General features: G+C 41.6%; 1 protein-coding gene across 1 annotated transcript in view; it reads right to left on the bottom strand.

Moving 5' to 3' along the window:
• Positions 1 to 1385: 1385 nt before the first annotated feature.
• Positions 1386 to 18326, bottom strand: part of cpne4a (copine IVa) — a 65436-nt gene continuing 48495 nt past the window's right edge. The window contains exons 10-16 of the mRNA XM_059339955.1: positions 16297 to 16356; positions 12783 to 12916; positions 9779 to 9833; positions 9173 to 9224; positions 7903 to 8036; positions 5832 to 6068; positions 1386 to 2515 (exon numbers count right to left, since the gene is read on the bottom strand). Of these exons, the coding sequence (XP_059195938.1) occupies positions 2384 to 2515; positions 5832 to 6068; positions 7903 to 8036; positions 9173 to 9224; positions 9779 to 9833; positions 12783 to 12916; positions 16297 to 16356 (804 nt within the window). The 3' untranslated portion in view covers positions 1386 to 2383. The remainder of the gene's footprint in view (positions 2516 to 5831; positions 6069 to 7902; positions 8037 to 9172; positions 9225 to 9778; positions 9834 to 12782; positions 12917 to 16296; positions 16357 to 18326) is intronic.

The raw sequence follows: 18326 nt of genomic DNA, 5'->3' as shown, positions 1-18326 counted from the left end.
GAATTGATCTTAGACTATTGTATCGATGCCTGGAGCTGATAAAACTCTGTGGTGTTTTGATTTTTAATAGTGACAAAGCAAAACATGTTTAGACTACATCATTTATCATTGAAACATCATCCAAAAATAAATACACCCTGCAATCGTGAAATTCTTTAAACAGAATACCAGCCGAGGATATTAAATGTTGTTGTCTTCTGCTGTTTACTGTTGTTATTATTATTATTATTATTATTGTTATTATCCAGCTCCGACACCGGAGCGTCAGCGTCTCCTTCACCATCGGTGCTGCCCGAATAGAAACATTTCCAATCAGCGCTGTCACACGTTCCTCTGACTAGGACATCATTATTAGTAAATGTAAAGAGGTGAATAATATCTCTCCATCATAATAATAGCAATATTCGGATATTATATAGATTATTAGGCTTTATATATCACAATGTAATTACTCAAACCTCGCTGGGAGTTTAATAGTCCGCTACTCTGCTGACAGCACCACTGATTTCCAAACAAATCCAGTTTGTTGTGTTGCAGCTGTTGGACGTCAGCGTTTCACTTTCTGACTGAGAAATTCCTCTTCTTTTAGAATTAAAACTTACTTTAAAACATTGTTTACCTCCTTCAACCAAAAAGCTGAAAACTGTTAAGTCCGTGCTCCAAATGTAAAATATTCAGTGAACTTGTTTGAGTTTATAACTATAAGTACTTTTATTTCATAAACCTCCGTCGCTGCGTATTTCTTTAATATGTCTATATTACCCCTATTGTTAATTGTAACGGTGCACTTTGCTAATAAAGCTGAGTTTAGAGGGTGAAAAAATCCTCTTTTTGGCCGTATTGCGCCCTTCGGTGTCGTAAACTCTGAAGGCGAGCCCTCTGAATCGGGTATATATTAGGGCGTGGTATTTAAATTACGCATGTTTCGAGCCGCCACATTTATCAACAGCCGATCATTCTTACGCTGTGATTGGAGAGATACGATCGTTTGATAAATCACACGTGGACCCTGTCGTAAGACCAAATATACACTCGGATCTGCGCTCGGATCTGCGCTCGTTTCTACGCTCGCTTGATAAATGAGGGCCAATGTGTGGGTCTAGATGGCGAGCTACTGGGTCTAGTTAGAGACTGGTCATTGTTCCGACATGCCATTGGTCCAACAGATACTTTGGTCCAACGGCTGGAAAACACACTCAATGATTCAGGGTGACGACGCTCTGGTTGAGGAATGGTTGGGTTTAGGCACAAAAACCACCTGGTTAGGGTTTGAGAAAGATCACTTCTTAGGACTTGTTGGACCAATGGGACGTCAGAACAACACGACATGCTATCTGGACAGTAACTGGAAGATGCTAACCAGCCAAAGAAGCTTTCACGGTTAATTCAAGAGATTAAACCATAAATGTTGTCCATTTATAGTCCGGTACATGAGGACACTAAAGCTAACCTGATATCTCCCTCTGGTCAGGTTGCTTCACACATTTTTCCCTCTGCATGAAATCTCTGCATAGATTTACTGCCTCCATAGGAAAAATTCTACTGAGATGAACGGAAATGTAGATGTGACCTGACTGTTATTGTAAACACCACACTATCATAAAGAAACACAAACATTAGCTACATATCAATCTAAATGCTACATAGCTCATCACTTACAGAACAGGCTCTGAGAGGCTACAGACCGTCAGTGTAAACTGGTTTCTAGTGGTAAACACTTGGATCATGAGGTGAAGGATGTTAGAAAAAAAGCAATTAGAGTTTCTCCGACATGATATGAGCTCTAAGGTATGGTTGCATAAGCCTCATGTCACGTACTAAAATCTGAAAAACAATATGATGTGCTGGTTCTTATGTGTGATTCACTTCTGTGCTTCTGTGTCCAGGGATAATGTGCAGCACAACACCTCGGAGATGTTTTTCTACGTCAGCTGCATACTGATCAGCATTAAGGTGCTCATCACTGCGGGCTGACAAACTGCATTTCATCAGGATGCACCTTTCCCTTTGTTAATACTTCTGGATAAGTATATTTTGATGACTTCTCTCTTTAAATCTCAGCTGCTCTGACTGTCCTAATATAACCACTGTGTGCATGTAAAGATATCAGAGCCATACTTCACCCATTGGTGCATCCAACCAGCACTTCTGTGACCAACAGCTACATTTTAAAGATGACAACAGGAAACACCTTCTACTTGCTTTGTGCCATAAAGTAATCCAGCCAAACCTGTAAAACCAGTACAGAGGCCGACTGGCCTCTTGTGTTGTAAAATGCTGCATGTAGCACCTTTAACATCCGCATCAACAAAGAACAAAAGACAGTAAACATTTTTCTCAGTCCAGGAGAGGTGGTGCTGTCTGGGGGCAGCGGTGGCGGCTCTCAGGGGCCAAACTGCCTGGAAGACTGGTACTGGCTGGGCACTTTGGGCTTGATGCCCTTGCTGTTGTAGTAGTCGACCACCTGGTTGGGCACCTCTGCTAACACGCTCTTAGCCAGAGCAGCTGGAGACGCCTGAGGAGGAGACAGGAGGAGAACATCCATCACACTGGACCCACCAACCACATCTCCAACCAGAACCACAGAACATGTACTGTCCAAAAATAATGTGATGGTTGCTCTAACTCATCCTCAGGTTAGCTCCGCCCGCCTCTCCTCAGTATATTGGAGACACTGGTGTAACAGTTTATTTTGCTCGGTCTGAAGATCATCTTTATGCATTTTTGGTTTCTGTCATGTTTTTGTCTGCTGTGTAATTTATTTTCTGTATTGTTCCTGTTTTTGATATCTGTCTCCTATGGACCCTCAGTCTTGAATACAATTTGATTGATAGACCATCACAGCACCACCCATAGACTCCTATGAGTGTTTGGTGTCATTTTACATACACGTAGTGGTGGAATGTAAGTAAGTACATTTACTCAATTACAATTTTGAACTACTTTACTTGAGTATTTCCATTTTATGTAACGTTATATTTCTACCCCACTACATTTAGAGGTTAATATTGAACTTTTTACTCCACTACATTTATCCGACAGCTTTAGTTTTTTTATTTTATTTATTTATGAGAAACAAGTGCATATTGTGGAATTGGCCTCAATAACTCTCAGTTTGGATTTAAAAGTACTCAAAGAAATTAAGTCAGTTAGTTTCCAGTCTTTCTGGAGCAGATTCCAGCAGAAGGTGCAGAGGAAACTAACTCCGTACGAGCAGAAGGGACAGAAAGCAACAATTGATCTTGTGAACGAAGAGAATAAGATCCAGCATTTCTCACAGTAATTAAGGTGTAAATGTATGAAGGCAGCAGTCTCAATATTGCCTTATAAATTAAAGTAAACCAATGACTCTGAGCCCTTGGAGTGGCCAGAGCAGGAACATCCTACCCCAGAGGATAATTCACAATCTGACAGTTAGTAATGAAGCTCAAAGAAGCTGATAAACCCTATCAATCATTCTGAGACATTGAGCAGCAGCATTAATGTCCAAAAGATCTCCGTAATCCAACAGATAAAAATGTTGCAGTGACAAGACGCTTTTTTACATAAAAATTTGTTACTTTTTAGGGAAAGGTTTAACATAAAAAATATGATCAATTGAAAGTGATTAGACATTTTTAAATTAAACTTCATATCAGTATATCAACTAGTTAAAATGAGAATTAAAGTCAAATTCAAACAAAATACCACGCAAAACCTTACCAACCTGTCTGTCTCTGACTTACAAAACGGTACTTTTACTTTTGATACTTTAAGTCCATCACTGCATACACGTATGCTTACATTTCACTGCTGTGGAAAAGGCTGCAGTTTCTGTGAATTCAGGCTACAAAACCATTGAGCTAGGATTAGGGCCAAAACCTTCCTGGTTGGGCTGTTAAAAAGACAGTTTAAAGAAGAACTAAATGATGGAAATGCTGGAAGTTAATTAGTTACGAGGACGATTTGAGACTCGGAAGTTACGGAAAAATGTAAGCTACATAAAATGTCGTCTCCTGGTGAAAGTTTGCCGTTTGATTGTATTTTCCTGCCTGTACAGATGCTCTGGATGGTTATTTTTGAGGGGCGACCAGTCTCGTATCACTCCCACTGATTGACACTCTCCCATCATCCATCAGCTTTAGGACTTCTTCCTCGCAGGCAGCCATGTGTTTCAGTTCATTACTGTACATCTTAAAGTATCAAATGTCAGAGAGTTCTGCAGATCCATCACAGATGTGTAGCTGTAACCAAAAACTGTCTTCTAAAAGTTTAAGATCAGAGAATCTGCTGCTGACGTGTTGGTGGACAGGAAGTCTAACGTTCTGGCACGTCTTCAGCATGATCCATCTCAGGTGAGCTGTGAATACTCAACAGTTTTCAGCGAGAGAAGCAACAGAATTCACTGCAGATTATAAACATTTTTCTTCTGTATTGTTCCAGGTGGACTAAACTTTAAAGATCCTGGATTCTACGTTTTTGGGAGGAATCCCAGAGCTGCTCGTCTCGCCTCGCTCTGCTGCTGTCAAATGAAAATTGCTTCCTTTTGGGGCCAAAGACAGAAACTCTCATTCATCACACAGATTAAACCCAGGAGGGGAAACGTATCCAGCGTCTGTAAAATGAGTCCAAACTGTGGAGATAAATCTCTACTGTACTGTGGAGTCTGTAACCTTCAGACTCGTTAAAGACTGAAAATTCATTTGAGAGAAATAAAATATTTCCCATTTAAGGCGGATGGGCAGATTGCCAGCCCGTCTTCCTTCCTAATGTGTGAAAAACTCATTTCTTCAATAACTTCACACCCGTCTCGTCCTCCTCCACTCCCAATATGCTCTGATCTGGATTCATATACTCCTTCTACTCTGCTCTGGCTTATTGCTTTCACAGTTACAATATTTTAGGGTCATACAAAGTTATTTATACATATACACAGTGGATCATTTTCTATGATGAAGCGATCTCTGAAATTAACACACCATCTGGTGCCCATATTTAGAGGTTTTTAGCTCCTGGAAAACAGAGGCTGTGAACAGCTAAATGTGTTTGTAACAATTACTTAATTTAAACAGCAACAGCAAGAAAAAAAATACTGATGAAAATAAAATGAAGGACATGAAGGTTTAAATTGCCTCTTCCTGATTTAGGTTTTTGTTTCTGGTTTTTATTTTCTTCATGTGTGATGATGTCGGTGAGTGAAACTTGAGCTCAGTCTATAAAATGAGCTGCTGTGTCCTCTAGGATAATCACACAAAATATGAAAACTTACTAAATGTCAAAAGTTTCTGAAACCAGATCACAGCATGGATTTTTCTCTGCTGTTCTAAAGGTCTTGGAGTCTGAATGTGGGACTCTGGAGGGAATTCTTGACATTTACTTTCAATTCTTTGGTGATCAAAAAGGGTCAAATTCAGCACCAAATCTGTGTCGCAAATCAATCAAGCTAAATATTACTGCGACTAGTAATGAAATCTAACTGAGCGTGGAAATTGCTGTGATGTGTATTTGATAAACTGGCAACTGAGATAATTGAAAATGAACGTCACAACAACGTACAAGCCATAGTAACAAAAAAATATGTTCTGTTTCTATATAATGAGCCCAAAAGGTACCATATAAATCTGAAAAACTAGAGGACCTAGACTTGCACCTTGTGGAACTCCTCAGCAGGAGGAACTCAAGAAAACAAAGACCGCAACAGAGAAACTCACTCCTCTTTTACATAAAGTCTGTCTCTGTTGAAGTGAAGCATTGGTTTTGTTGGAAGTTCCTCTGATGGACCTTACTTTATAAATCTGAAAAAACTAGAGGACCTAAACTCGCGCCTTGGGGAACTCCTCTGATGGACTCACGTGTTTGAAGTTGCGGAAGGGGACGAACTGTACGATGTCCCGGAGGACGGGCTCTCCTTTGGGCGATCGCAGGATCCCGTCGTCGCCGTCCAGCATCTGCATGTCGCTGAAGTCGGCGTTCCCGATCCCGACGATGATGACGGACATGGGGAGGTGGGAGGCCTGGACGATGGCCTCCCGGGTGTCCGCCATGTCGGTGATGACGCCGTCGGTCAGGATGAGCAGGATGAAATATTGCTGCAAGATAGAGGATATAAAGTTAATTTATTCAATCAAACTGTTTCAGGAAATGTTATCTAGACTGCTCATAAACAGAAAACGTAACATAACAGTAAGCACCATCATCATCATCATCATGAAAGAGTAAGTTAATTGTTACATTTTTGATGCTCCCGCTTTATTTCAGACTTTTTTTTGTGTGTTTTGTGAGACAACAGACCAACTGAATGTCCTCAAAATGTCAAAAAAAACCAAACCTGTCCGTGAACTAAATTAAGTCCAAAAAGAAACATGTTACATAATGTTTTCTTTTCTTAAATCTTTCAGATATTTGACACTTTTGTTTTCTGCAACACTTTTAGCTGTTGTGGTGTATAATTACTGTCAGTTGGTTTGCCAAACTTTGACACTGGCAGCTTGACAACACTTTCACAAATGAGGGGAATAGAAACTGTGAATCATTTCCTGCAGAGCTGTTGCTGTGTTTTTGTTGTGATGCTTTTTCACTCACTTCCTCCCCGATTACTTTATTTTTATGGTTCCTGCAGTTCAGTTGAATGAAGTAAGTTAGTATCTTGAACTTGTGCTTCACCACAGCAGCTTTAAATATTTTATTCCAGGATGATGAGAGCAGGATCACAACCTTTGTGGCTGAGCTGTCAGCACTCACTGAGGAAAAGGATCTGATATCTCAGAGTTTAGAAGTCGGACCTCTGTGGAGTTGCTGGTTTCAGTTTGGTGTAAAAGCAACAAACTGTCCTGCCTCAACATTTACTGCCAGAGTCCGGTCTGTCAGGAGGGTCCAGGAGTCCAACACTGTTTTCTTCTTAGGAAGAAAAGAAGTATCAAGACCATCTGATCATGCTCGGAGCTTTTTTTTTTTAGCAGACGGGAGTTGTTTTCTCGCTTCTTTTGCGTTGTGCCTCACGTTTTCAGCTCTTGACAAAAGTGCCATTTGTAATTTTCCCCCATTGTCCAACTGAATGATTTGGGATTTAAGTCTATCGAGTTTTGGGCTTTTTAGTCCATTTCTGACTCCTTTCCATCCTGCCTGTATTCACCACTTAAAACATGTTTAAATACCATGTTGGTATATTTTTTCACCTATATGACCTGATAATAATAATTGATTTTGTATTCTGACTTACTGGATCAACATTAAGAACCAAAAAGAAACAAAGAAAAACCAACATAAATGTGATCTTGTGATTGTGTGTGATCCTGTCATCAACTCTGTTTTTTTTCCAGTGGGACTCTATTTGATTTAGGTTTTGTTTGGCATAACAATTTTGGTCATTTTGTGTCTTTTTTGGTCTTTTTGTGTCGTTTTTTAGTCATTTTGTGTCTTTTTTAGTCCTTTAGTCCAACATAAAATGTGATTTTGAATCTTTTTTTTACTTTCAAAACACTATCATGCTCAATAAAGAATTTTAAATGTGTCAAATGTGACCAAAGGTGTCAAATCTACCATATAAGAGGGTTCCATCCAGTTCTATCATTTGATACTAAATCTATTTGAGCTTGTCTCCAGTTGTACTTGGTATATCATCATCAAACTGAAACTGGCCTCATGGAGTTTACAGCCAGAACTTTAGAGGTAAATGTACAGTAGGGCTCCACGCTGCTTTGTTTTCTAGTCTGGATGGAGGCAACAAATCTGGATTATTTGGAGCTTTTGGAGACCATACTCTGAGAGCCTTGTGGTCGTCTTTACTTAAGTTCTTGTGATTCTCCTCCACATCTTTCTTTCACCTCATGTCGTTTTCCATTGAGGTCAAGGAAAAGTATTTAGTAAAAGACACATTTTTTGACTATGAGCCTGCAGCCCTGTCCTGGTGCATGATGCTCTCACCATTGCCTCTTTGGTGTGGACCTCCTGCGAGGCGGAGTTGGCGACCTTCTGGATGATGGGGGCGATGTTGGTGGGGCCGTAGAGCTGCAGCTTGGGGAGGCAGGCCTGGTAGGCCTCCACCACGCCCTGGATACCTGACGGGGAAAATCAAACAGGGTCAGGGAGCACAAACATGAACAAACTCCTTCAGGAGACACATTAGGTCAGCTCGGACTGTAGCAGGAAGAATCCAACACGTTTCTAAGTAACTACTGGAAATTCAGGCTGCTCATTGGACAAATCAAACAAACCACCATTCATCTCCTATCTTACTGTTCATAACTCAATACTTTACTATGTTTATCACGTGACAAACGTTTTTATTTTAACCCAAATCACCTAAACCTAACTAAGTAGTGATGGATGGATGGATGGATCAATTGGTGGGTGGGTGGATGGATGGGTGGATGTTGGATGGATTAATGGGTGGGTGGATGGATGGATGGATGAGTCGGTGGATGGATGGATGGATGGATGGATGGATTGGTGGGTGGGTGGATGGATGGATGGATGGATTGATGAATGGATGTTGGGTGTTTGGGTGGACCCAAACCACGATCTTCTCCTAAACCTAACCAAGTAGTTTTGTTGTGATCCCTTTATGGGTATGAGTCAAAAACGCCCCAAAATTGTGCATTACTTTTTCTAAAGATATCATCCCAATCATCGTGTGAGGATTGGTTGGATTCAACAAATTCCTGAACATTAAATCCTTTAAAACAGAAAATGGCTCCAACTTTTCCTGCAGAAACACATCCAGCAGGAGAACGACTCGGCTCTCTGGAGGAGGACGAGTTCACTCCGTCTCTCTCTGAATGTGTTTAGAGGCGTCCCAGCATGCCCGGCGGCAGCAGCAGGGATGTGATTCAGTGTTGGAAGGTCATTGATAACACCATCCCCTTCACTCACACACACACACACACACACACACACACACACACACACACACGCTCACAGGTCCTAATTAAGAGTGTCGGTGCTGAAGTGTCTCTGATCTGATCAGTGACCTTTAGAGGGCGAGACACCTTCAGCTCCTGTCTCTCTCTCTCTCTCTCTCTCTGATCCAATCAACAGACGAGGAGGAAACTGAATAAAACTCCCAGAAGCCTCGTCACCAAAGTCAAACTAATTCTCTGATCAAAGAGTCCGACTCCTGAGGCTCCATATCAAATATTACACTTTATCTTTCCTTTTTTTTTTTTTACAGCGAGCAGGAAATCAAAGCTCCTACCTGCACACTCCGGGTTCTCCTCGTTAAAATTCACCGCAAAGTCGTGTGAGACCTGGAGAGGGGGGGGGGGGGGGGGGGGGTAGAGGGGAGGGGGGGAGATACAGGAAGTCTGTTTGATCTCTTCATCAGGAAAAAAAAGTTGAACAATGAAATCAGCAGCAGCGCTCTCTCTCTTCACCTCCATCCATCTTCATCTCTCCATCCTCAGCCTCTTTTATTCTCTGCTGACATCTAATCCAGCAGCTGACCCACTCTGACCCCCCCCCCCCCCCCCCCCACACCTTTAATCAGTGACCTGATGCTGCATTCACTTCACACTGAAAAGTGTGGAAAATTTGTCATTTGTCATGAGCTGCCAGAAAAGAAATTCAAAGAAATCTTTTATTAATTTGAGTTTTATTTATGAGTTTTATTTATTTTTTCGTTCTTTAAACTTTGAGTCTCAGTATTGAAGCTTTGAGGAGATAATCAGCGTTTGTTAGCGTGTGATGTGAGGCGAGCCCCCGCCGGGCGCCGCACGGCATCATGGGAGGGGAGGTGAAGGGGGACGAGTGTCCCGCCGCCCCACCCAGGGGGGGACAGACAGAGAGCATGCTGGGACATTACCTTGTAGTCAGGAGGGATCTGAGCACCGAAGCCGAACGCCGGGAACATTTTATCACTGCAGGAAGAAAAGAAACAGAGAGAAGAAGTGTTAGAGTGAGTCTGGGCTGTGATTGGCTGCCAGCAGGAGCTAACGAGCTCATTCACACACACAATGAGCTCTGATTGGCTGGGGGCGTGGCCCGCAGGCTGATTACGACCTGCTCACAATGTGACGGGAAGAAAGTGAAAGAAATTAAAGTTAAAGTCAGAACAATTATCTTTATGTTCTGCTGTTGCTCTGGTCACCAGAGTTGAAGTCAAGAAATAACCTGCATGCTTACATGAAAAAACTGCAGAAATTACATGTTACCAACATTTTGTGGCCCCCACCTTGATATGAAAGTTTAATGTGACTTTTATATGAATGGCACTTTACCGTGTTGTGTGTGGAAGGTCCCTTTAATTACTTCTTTAATAATTGTGTGTCTTCTTTAATCATTTTGTGTCTTTTTTTGGTCATTTTGATACCGCCTCCAGCGGCCCCCAGGTAATTTGAGTTTGAGACCCCTGCTGTAGATCAAGTCAAGACCTAGACCAGTCCCAGCCGTCTCCATTATTGTTGCTTTGAAGAATTTACAAGTTGCTGTGTTTTCTTTTTTTGTAGTTGTGCACAAAAACTCTTTGTGTTTCAAGTAACCAGATTTTATTCCAGACGAGTCGTCTGACATCTTTTCCTGTCATCACATGACCTTTACAGGGTGACAGCCGTTAGCGGTGACAACAATTTATAATGATATTGTGTTGGTTGAAATTGAAGCAATATGATTTACGCAAAATCACAGTAATGATATTAACAAGTAAATCCAAAAATGCACAGTTGTGAGCTTGACCGGTCTTGAAATAAAATCCTGAGTCCGCTTGGTCCGAGACCGAGACAAGACCGAGAAAAAATGCAGTCGAATACTACAAAACTGCTGATCATCAGTGATGCTTTTATTCTGAAAGGAGACACTCTTGTTTTGGAGATTAACTTTGATTCATATTTTGTAAATTTAAAAATCGGACGGTTTGTTTAAACATTTAAAAATGGTTTTATTGGACGTTTCCAGCAGTAAAACCACAAGAAACTGTTTCAGTTTGTAACTCAGAGGATAACACTGCGTTTACACCAAACAGGAAGCAAACGCTCGCTGCATTAGTTACTTCCTGTCGTGTCTGTGTGTCAAATGTTCCTCCTGTTGCTCTGCAGATCATCTCCATGTCTGATCAATAACCTGATCCTTCTGCAGGAGCTGTGTCTGGATGACTGCTGTGATTTTGTTAGGTATTTTTTGTAGTTGTACTTGGTCATTCTACATTCTACATTCTACACTTGGTAGTTTTGTGTATTTTTATCATAAATTTGAGTATCTTCTAGTAATTTTGTCAAGTTTGTTTGGTTATTTTTGTGTCTTTTTTTGGTAATTCTACATCTTTTTTGATCATTTTTTTGTGAATATTTTTTGTAATTTTGTGTCCTTTTTAAAATTGTGTCTTTTTTGGTCATTTTACATCTTTTTTTTTTAACAATTTCACATCTTTCTTTTCCGTCTCCTGAAGGTCCTGGTAAAGGTCCTAGATTTGTTTTGTTGTTTTTCTAGTGTGACCAAAGATGATGAAACAGGGTGAGGTTGATTGACAGGTGGCTGTCATCAGCATAGAGACAGAACAATGCGTATCCACGGCAACGTGGACATCTAAACACAACGTTGAGCCTGTCACTGTGTTTTCACTTCATCACAGTTTATTTCAACATTTGGTTTGTCCAGCACTAACACATCAGTCTGAAGCTGAATAAAGAGATTTATCAGTGATTTAATGTGAATAAATGAATCTAAAGGAGCTGAAATAACTCCAACATGATGCTGATGTGGAAACAGTCTGAACTTATTCAGGTCTGAAGAACAAGAACTCTGCTGTTAAAATGATGGTTTTCTACATGGAGTCTGGTGCAGCACAGCAGGAGAATCTCACTGATGATCGGCTTTTGCACACTCTTGAGCAATTTATCATATTACATTTTCTCGTATTTGCATGAATTTCTGCATGAATCTGTAACTGTTCCTGTCTTGACCAGAACAGAAGAGAACTTCCAGAATGTTGAACTTCCATGACTCCTGCCTGTGTGATCTGATTTTTATTATGTGTCATAAATAATCTCTGAACACATGGTGTGATGGAAACTAAACTTTGGTGAAACTTGCACACGGATGCAAATATATGTAAATATAAAATATGTAAACATTAAGAATGGCTGGAGGACGAGTTTCTAACACTGTTTCTCAAACTAAACTTCTCATTTAAATCAGATAATACAAAAAGGCCTGAAGAAAGAAAAATGTCAAAGCTTCAAAACAAAGAGTCATTTTAACTTCACAGAGAATAAAATACAACCTTCTTCTGAAAAAGTAATATTATAAACTCCTGCGTGGGACATGAAGCCTGAAGGGAACCGACTGAAGCCAAAAGATTTCTCTTCATCTTCTAAACTTATATTTTCTCGTCAGTTGTGTGTTTTGAAGTAAAGAGACATTTAGCTTAGCTTAAAAAGACGTACATTTTTTTTAAATTGTAAAAAAAATACATAAAATTACTAAAAAATACATAAAATTACCAAAAAAAGATGTAAAGTGACCAAAAAAGACATATAATGACAAAAAAAAAAACAGAATTACTAAAAAAGACACAAAATTATTTTAAAAAGACACAAAATTACAAAAAAACACAGAATTACCAAAACAGACACTAAATTATTTAAAAAAGACACTAAATTACCAAAAAGTAATTAAAGGGACCTTCCTCACACAACACGGTAAAGTGCCATTCATATAAAACTCACATTAAACTTTCATATCAAGGTGGGGGCCACAAAATATCGTCACAAGGGCCACAATTGGCCCGCGGGCCGCCAGTTTGAGACCCATAATTTAAAGAAAGACAGAGTTTCCTGTCCAGAATGGAGCGCTGTGATTGGCTGCAGACCTACCTGTCGTAGTCCTGGCAGATCTCGCCCACCGCCACCAGAGCCTTCAGGTACTCGTTGGGCTGGAACGGGTGGATGTAGTGCAGCGAGCAGCTGTTCCTCGGGTCTCCGTTGGACGCCGTGAAGTCGATGGCCACCTGGAGACACGACAGCCAATCAGAGAGCAGCGTCAGCACACTGAGATGTCTCGTTACACGTGGATGGATGGATGGATGGATGGATGGGTGGATGAATGAATGGATGGATGGATGGATGGATGGATAGATGGATGGATGGAATGGAATGGATCAGTGGGTGGGTGGATGGATGGATGGATGTTGGATGGATAGATGGATGGATGGATGGATGGATGGATGGATGGATGGATGTTGGATGGATAGATGGATGGATGGATGGATGATGGATGGATGGATCATTGGATGGATGGATGGATGATGGATGGATGGATCATTGGATGGATGGATGGATGAATGGATGATGGATGGATCATTGGATGGATGGATGGATGATGGATGGATCATTGGATGGATGGATGGATGATGGATGGATGGATGGATGAATGGATCATTGGATGGATGGATGGATGATGGATGGATGGATGGATGAATGGATCATTGGATGGATGGATGGATGAATGGATGATGGATGGATCATTGGATGGATGGATGGATGATGGATGGATCATTGGATGGATGGATGGATGATGGATGGATGGATGGATGAATGGATCATTGGATGGATGGATGGATGGATCATTGGATGGATGGATGGTGGATGGATGATGGATGGATGGTGGATAGATGATGGATGGATGGATGGATGGATGGATGGATGGATGATGGATGGATCAGTTTTAGAGGGAGTAAACAAAGAGTTTTAAAAGACAAAGACAGAAAGTGGAAGCAGCTGATTGGACGCTGAGAGGCCCCGCCCCCGGCTTGTTGAACAGCTTTGAGTCAGGAACAGACCGTGGGTTGTAACAAAGTGTTTCCTGCTGATAAACATTGAAGCGTTGGGAGGAAGGAGGGGAAGCGTGTTTACAGCAGTCAGCAGCAGGAGACGTGTCAGTGACTCAGCTCCTCCCAGCATGCACCGGGGCGCTCCTGTCACTCAGCAGTGTTTAAGATGATTAAATATTCAGTTTGTTTAGAGTCAACTGATGATAATCTGCTGATAACAACACAAACGGCTCCTCGTCTCTCAGTTTACTGTTAAACTACAGAGTTCCAGACGCAGCATCCTATTATTATTATTATTATTATCTTGTTTTTTTTTTCCTGTTTTTCAACAGTTGACAGCGAGTTCACTTTGCATGATTTCAGCTCTGGATTTTTTTACTTGCTGATTGCCAACAAAATCCACAGATCAGCTGCAGATCAGAGCTCGCTGCTGTGAAATTATCTTAAATGTGCTGAAATATCTGATCTGGACGATTGAACACGAGATCAGATGAGTCAAAGCTCCTCCAACCAGACAAACACTTCCCTCAAAAAACAACAAACAACTTCCCGTCTTCACACTTCAGTCAGGTTTTTTTTACAGCCTGTTCTCCCCGATATTTACGTATTTCAACGTCCGCTGTAAATTGTCACCACCATCCTGATGTCGTAGTTGAGGTTGACAGCTGAGTGAAGGCGGATTCCTGCGTTCAGTTGGAGGTCGGTGGTGGATGGGTCGAACAAACTGCAGATGTTCACCCAGGAGATCGGGGTTCGAGTCCCACGTGAAAAAAAAGTTAATGAATTTAGCTACGTTACGTGATTTATATTTTTTTACGTCACTTATGTTTTTTACATAACATGCGGTAGTCATGTTATCCTTATGGTTTCTGTTTTTTGTAATACCTTACCAGGAAGGTTTCTACCCTAAACCTAGGTCAGTGGTTTAACAACATAAATCCACAGAAACTGCAGCTCTTTTACAACTGCAAAACCGTACGTGTGCTATTTTTAGAACCCGCTGTTGTACCGTGAGCCGTGATACGTACCTACATGGTGTAACTTGTGGTACTGAAACACGACCTCTTCTGTCGTTTAGCTTTGAGAACTTGTTGGAAATATCCGGGCTGGACGACAGACGACCACTTCCCTCACACAGCCAAACACCTCCCCTTCCTCACAATCAGTCATGTTTGTTTTGTGTGTGAAAGCATTCTGTTGAAGGTCCTGACAGTCAAAAAGTCAAATAAATGGACGTAACTACAGGAAGTGAGGTAGTTCTGTAGTAAAGCTTGATGAAGCTGTTTGGTTTAATGATGTTGACTTTCAGTTCAACACAACCCCCTTTCGGCCAAGCCGGCGCCCAATTGTGAACTATTCTTTGGTTCTCCACCACCAAAGAACCAGCTCCCAGACGGGAAAACTGGTTCCACAGCAGCACCAACTCTCTGCTGGTCTGGAACTGCAAACTGCTAGTCCGGGTCAGGGGGCGGGGCTATCGGACCAACAAGACCAACTTGGTGCCATTAGAGAGATACCAACTAGAACGTGTTACATGTATTATTGTGAATCGTTTAAATGCAATGTGATTGATAGGGGCGAGCTAGCGTGCTAGCATTAGCGTCTTAGCGTTAGCGTCTTAGCGTTAGCGGGCTAGCTTAAGTCCAGTGTTAATTTAGAATGTTTTGGGCGTTGATAGTGATGAAGATGAGCAGCAGATGAGATGTAGAGACATGTAGTCTGCTGTTATTATACTGGCTGAGAGGACGTTAGCAGTGACGTAATGACGAGAAAGAAACTGGTTCACGAGTTGAACCAACTGTGAACCAAACAAGCCCTGGCTCAGAACCGGCCCTGAAACTGCCTCGGCCGAAAAAAGGCGAACAGAAAACAGTCGTGTGTTCATTTAACCCGTCAGCCGGCTTAGCGGACCTTGTTGTTCTTTACTCTCCGTTATGTGGTTTTTACGTTTTTTGTTTGTGGTCGTCTCTCAGAGACTCCTCCCACATATCTGTCAGGATGAATCTTTAGCCAATGACAGAGCAGCACTGGCTGGGAGGAACAGCAACTTTACTGAACTGTTACACCTGCAGCTCAGATCAGAGACTCCAGACTCCTTCTGCCTTTTCATTTAAAAAACAATCGTCTGAGACTGTCCAACTGTTTTGTGACGCCTCACCTCGCCATGACTGAGATTCAACCATCACAGCATTCTGGAAGCTGTTGTTTTTAAAAGGTGCTATGTAAATAAAGTTATTATTATTATTATTATTATTATCACATCTGAAATGACAAAACAACATTTCATCTGCTTGCAGTTTGTTCCTGATGTTTGTGGTTTTACTGGTTCTACTGGCTGAACTGGTCGGCTCCCAGTGAGGACCGTGTGTGTTAACTGGGACACTGTCGGAGGCTGCGTCGCCGTGGTTACCGTTTCCATGGTGACATCAGAAATTACTCTGAGAACAGAAGACACCCCCTATTTTCCTTTTTTTCTCTCCTCCTGACAGGAATATGACCCGAGTGTGTGTGTGTGTGTGTGTGAGTGTGTGTGTGTGTGTGTGTGTGTGTGCTCTCACTGTGAACTGGATCTGACAGCCCCCCATGATGTAATCCAGGAAGGAGTGCATCTTGATGATCTGAAATGAGAAAAAAGGAAAAAAAATAAATGAAACAGACGTGTGAAGATATTTAATATTTAATGTTTTAAAAGTTTTAAATGATGAAACATCGAACAGAGTGATGTCACACTTTCATCAGCCTGTTCATTCACGGCAGCCAATCAGATCACAGCTGCTGTTACCAGCTGGACAAAACCTTTTTTTATTATTTATTTTCATTTCACTTTTTTTGTCTACATGTTTTATGTATTATTATTAACATTTATTGTTTTTATTATTATTATTTTTTTTATTTTTTATTATTATTTTTAGATTGGGGATGAGGGACTCACTGTAGGCTCTATTTAATAGTTTTTCTTGCTATTTTTTCCATATTTTTCGAAGAAGTGACTACAAGAAACAACTCAAAAATATATATATTATAAATGTATTTTTAAAATAAAAAATATAAAAAATAATAATGTTAAAATCTTTTGTTTGGTTTGTTTGCTTTTAAATTCACACGAGTCAGATCAAACGTAAAAAATAAAGCAGTTAGTTGACTAGTTGAACGATTGATTCATTAGTAAAATCTCTGTTTTCGTCTCTGTGACCTCCTCAGTATCTGTGTGTTTGTGTGTTGGGCTGTGGGCCCCGTGGTGGAGGCCCCCAGAGGCCCCCAGGGACCCACAGAGGCCCCCGGGGCCCCGCGGCCCTGTGACTGGGGGCCCCTGGGGGCCTGTGGAGGCCCCCAGAGGCCCTGTGACAGAATGAGATCAGAGTCTCTTTATGAAGCAGCTGATTATCATTAAGTGGAGCTGCTCTCATTCTGTCCGTCAGGTGGACGAGCTGCTCGCTGCGAGTCGAGAGTCATCACACTAAACGTTATCAGCTCTCAGTCGGCGCCAGGATTCCCCAGACCCCCCCCTCCCCGCCCCCGCTCGCCGTCTGAGCGCCGTTCAGCTCCGTCTGGCAGGAAATGTCAGGTTAGTCAGCTGCTCAGTGCCATAATTGGTTCAGTCTGTCAGTCAGAGAGCTCCGGAAAACAAGACGCTTCATCTCTGCAGGAAGAACCAGGTTTAAAACCTGCAGGATCCTGAAGGTTTCCTCGTTACTGTACAACAGACACCAGGAAACATGTCGTCATTGTGTTTCTGCAGACAGACGTGTTGTCACTTAATCTGACCAATGAGGCAACAGGATCAAAAGATGAATCTGAAACTCTTCATGTCACAACTTTCTGCCTCTCTGACCCTTTAATCAGTTCTAGTTCTTGGACCGGTTCTATCCAGGATTGTTGGAGCCTGTTGGTGCTATAAAGAACCAGACTGTTAGTGATGAGACTGTCTGTTCTCTTTAACCTGCGTACATACACCACGACTTTAGACCGTCAGATTTCGTGCAATAAAGATGCAAGAATCCATCCTGCTGCATCTGATCCCCGATCCTTCCCAATGAGCACCCAATCGACTTTAGTTATTCTGACTGTCAGTAAAGACACAAAAAAGAAACAAAAATGACCAAAAATAGATCTGATATCACTAAAAAAGACACAAAATGCCCCCTAAACAAGACAAAAATGACCAAAAAAACATGAAATGACCAAAAAATACACAAAATGCTGTGGAGCTGTGGAGGACACTCTCATATGAGTCTATGGGAGCTGAGGCAGAGACACTAAGGGTCAGAGGCAGCAGGATGGAGCTTGGTGTGTGTGTGTGTGTGTGTGTGTGTGTGTGTGTGTGTGTGTGTGTGTAAAGCAAACCATCACTGTCTTTAAAAAGTCTATTTTTCAGCATCTGGTTCCTAATTGCTGTGAATGAAGGAGTGAGTGATGGATGATGAGCTCATCACAGCTCGTCTCTGGCTCTGTGTGTGTGTGTGTGTGTGTGTGTGTGTGTGTGTGTGTGATGATAAACAACAGATAAACAGTCTCATTAAAGGTTTTAATCTTCAGACTGTCAGTTTCTCTGTCAGGACTCGTATTTATGGAGCGTCTCTGAATCTTC

This window comes from Centropristis striata, chromosome 8 (genome assembly GCF_030273125.1).
Source record: "Centropristis striata isolate RG_2023a ecotype Rhode Island chromosome 8, C.striata_1.0, whole genome shotgun sequence".
NCBI classification, from domain to species: Eukaryota; Metazoa; Chordata; class Actinopteri; order Perciformes; family Serranidae; genus Centropristis; species Centropristis striata.
The sequence above is the reverse complement of the archived record's forward strand: the minus strand, read 5'-3'. Positions and strand labels throughout refer to the sequence as shown.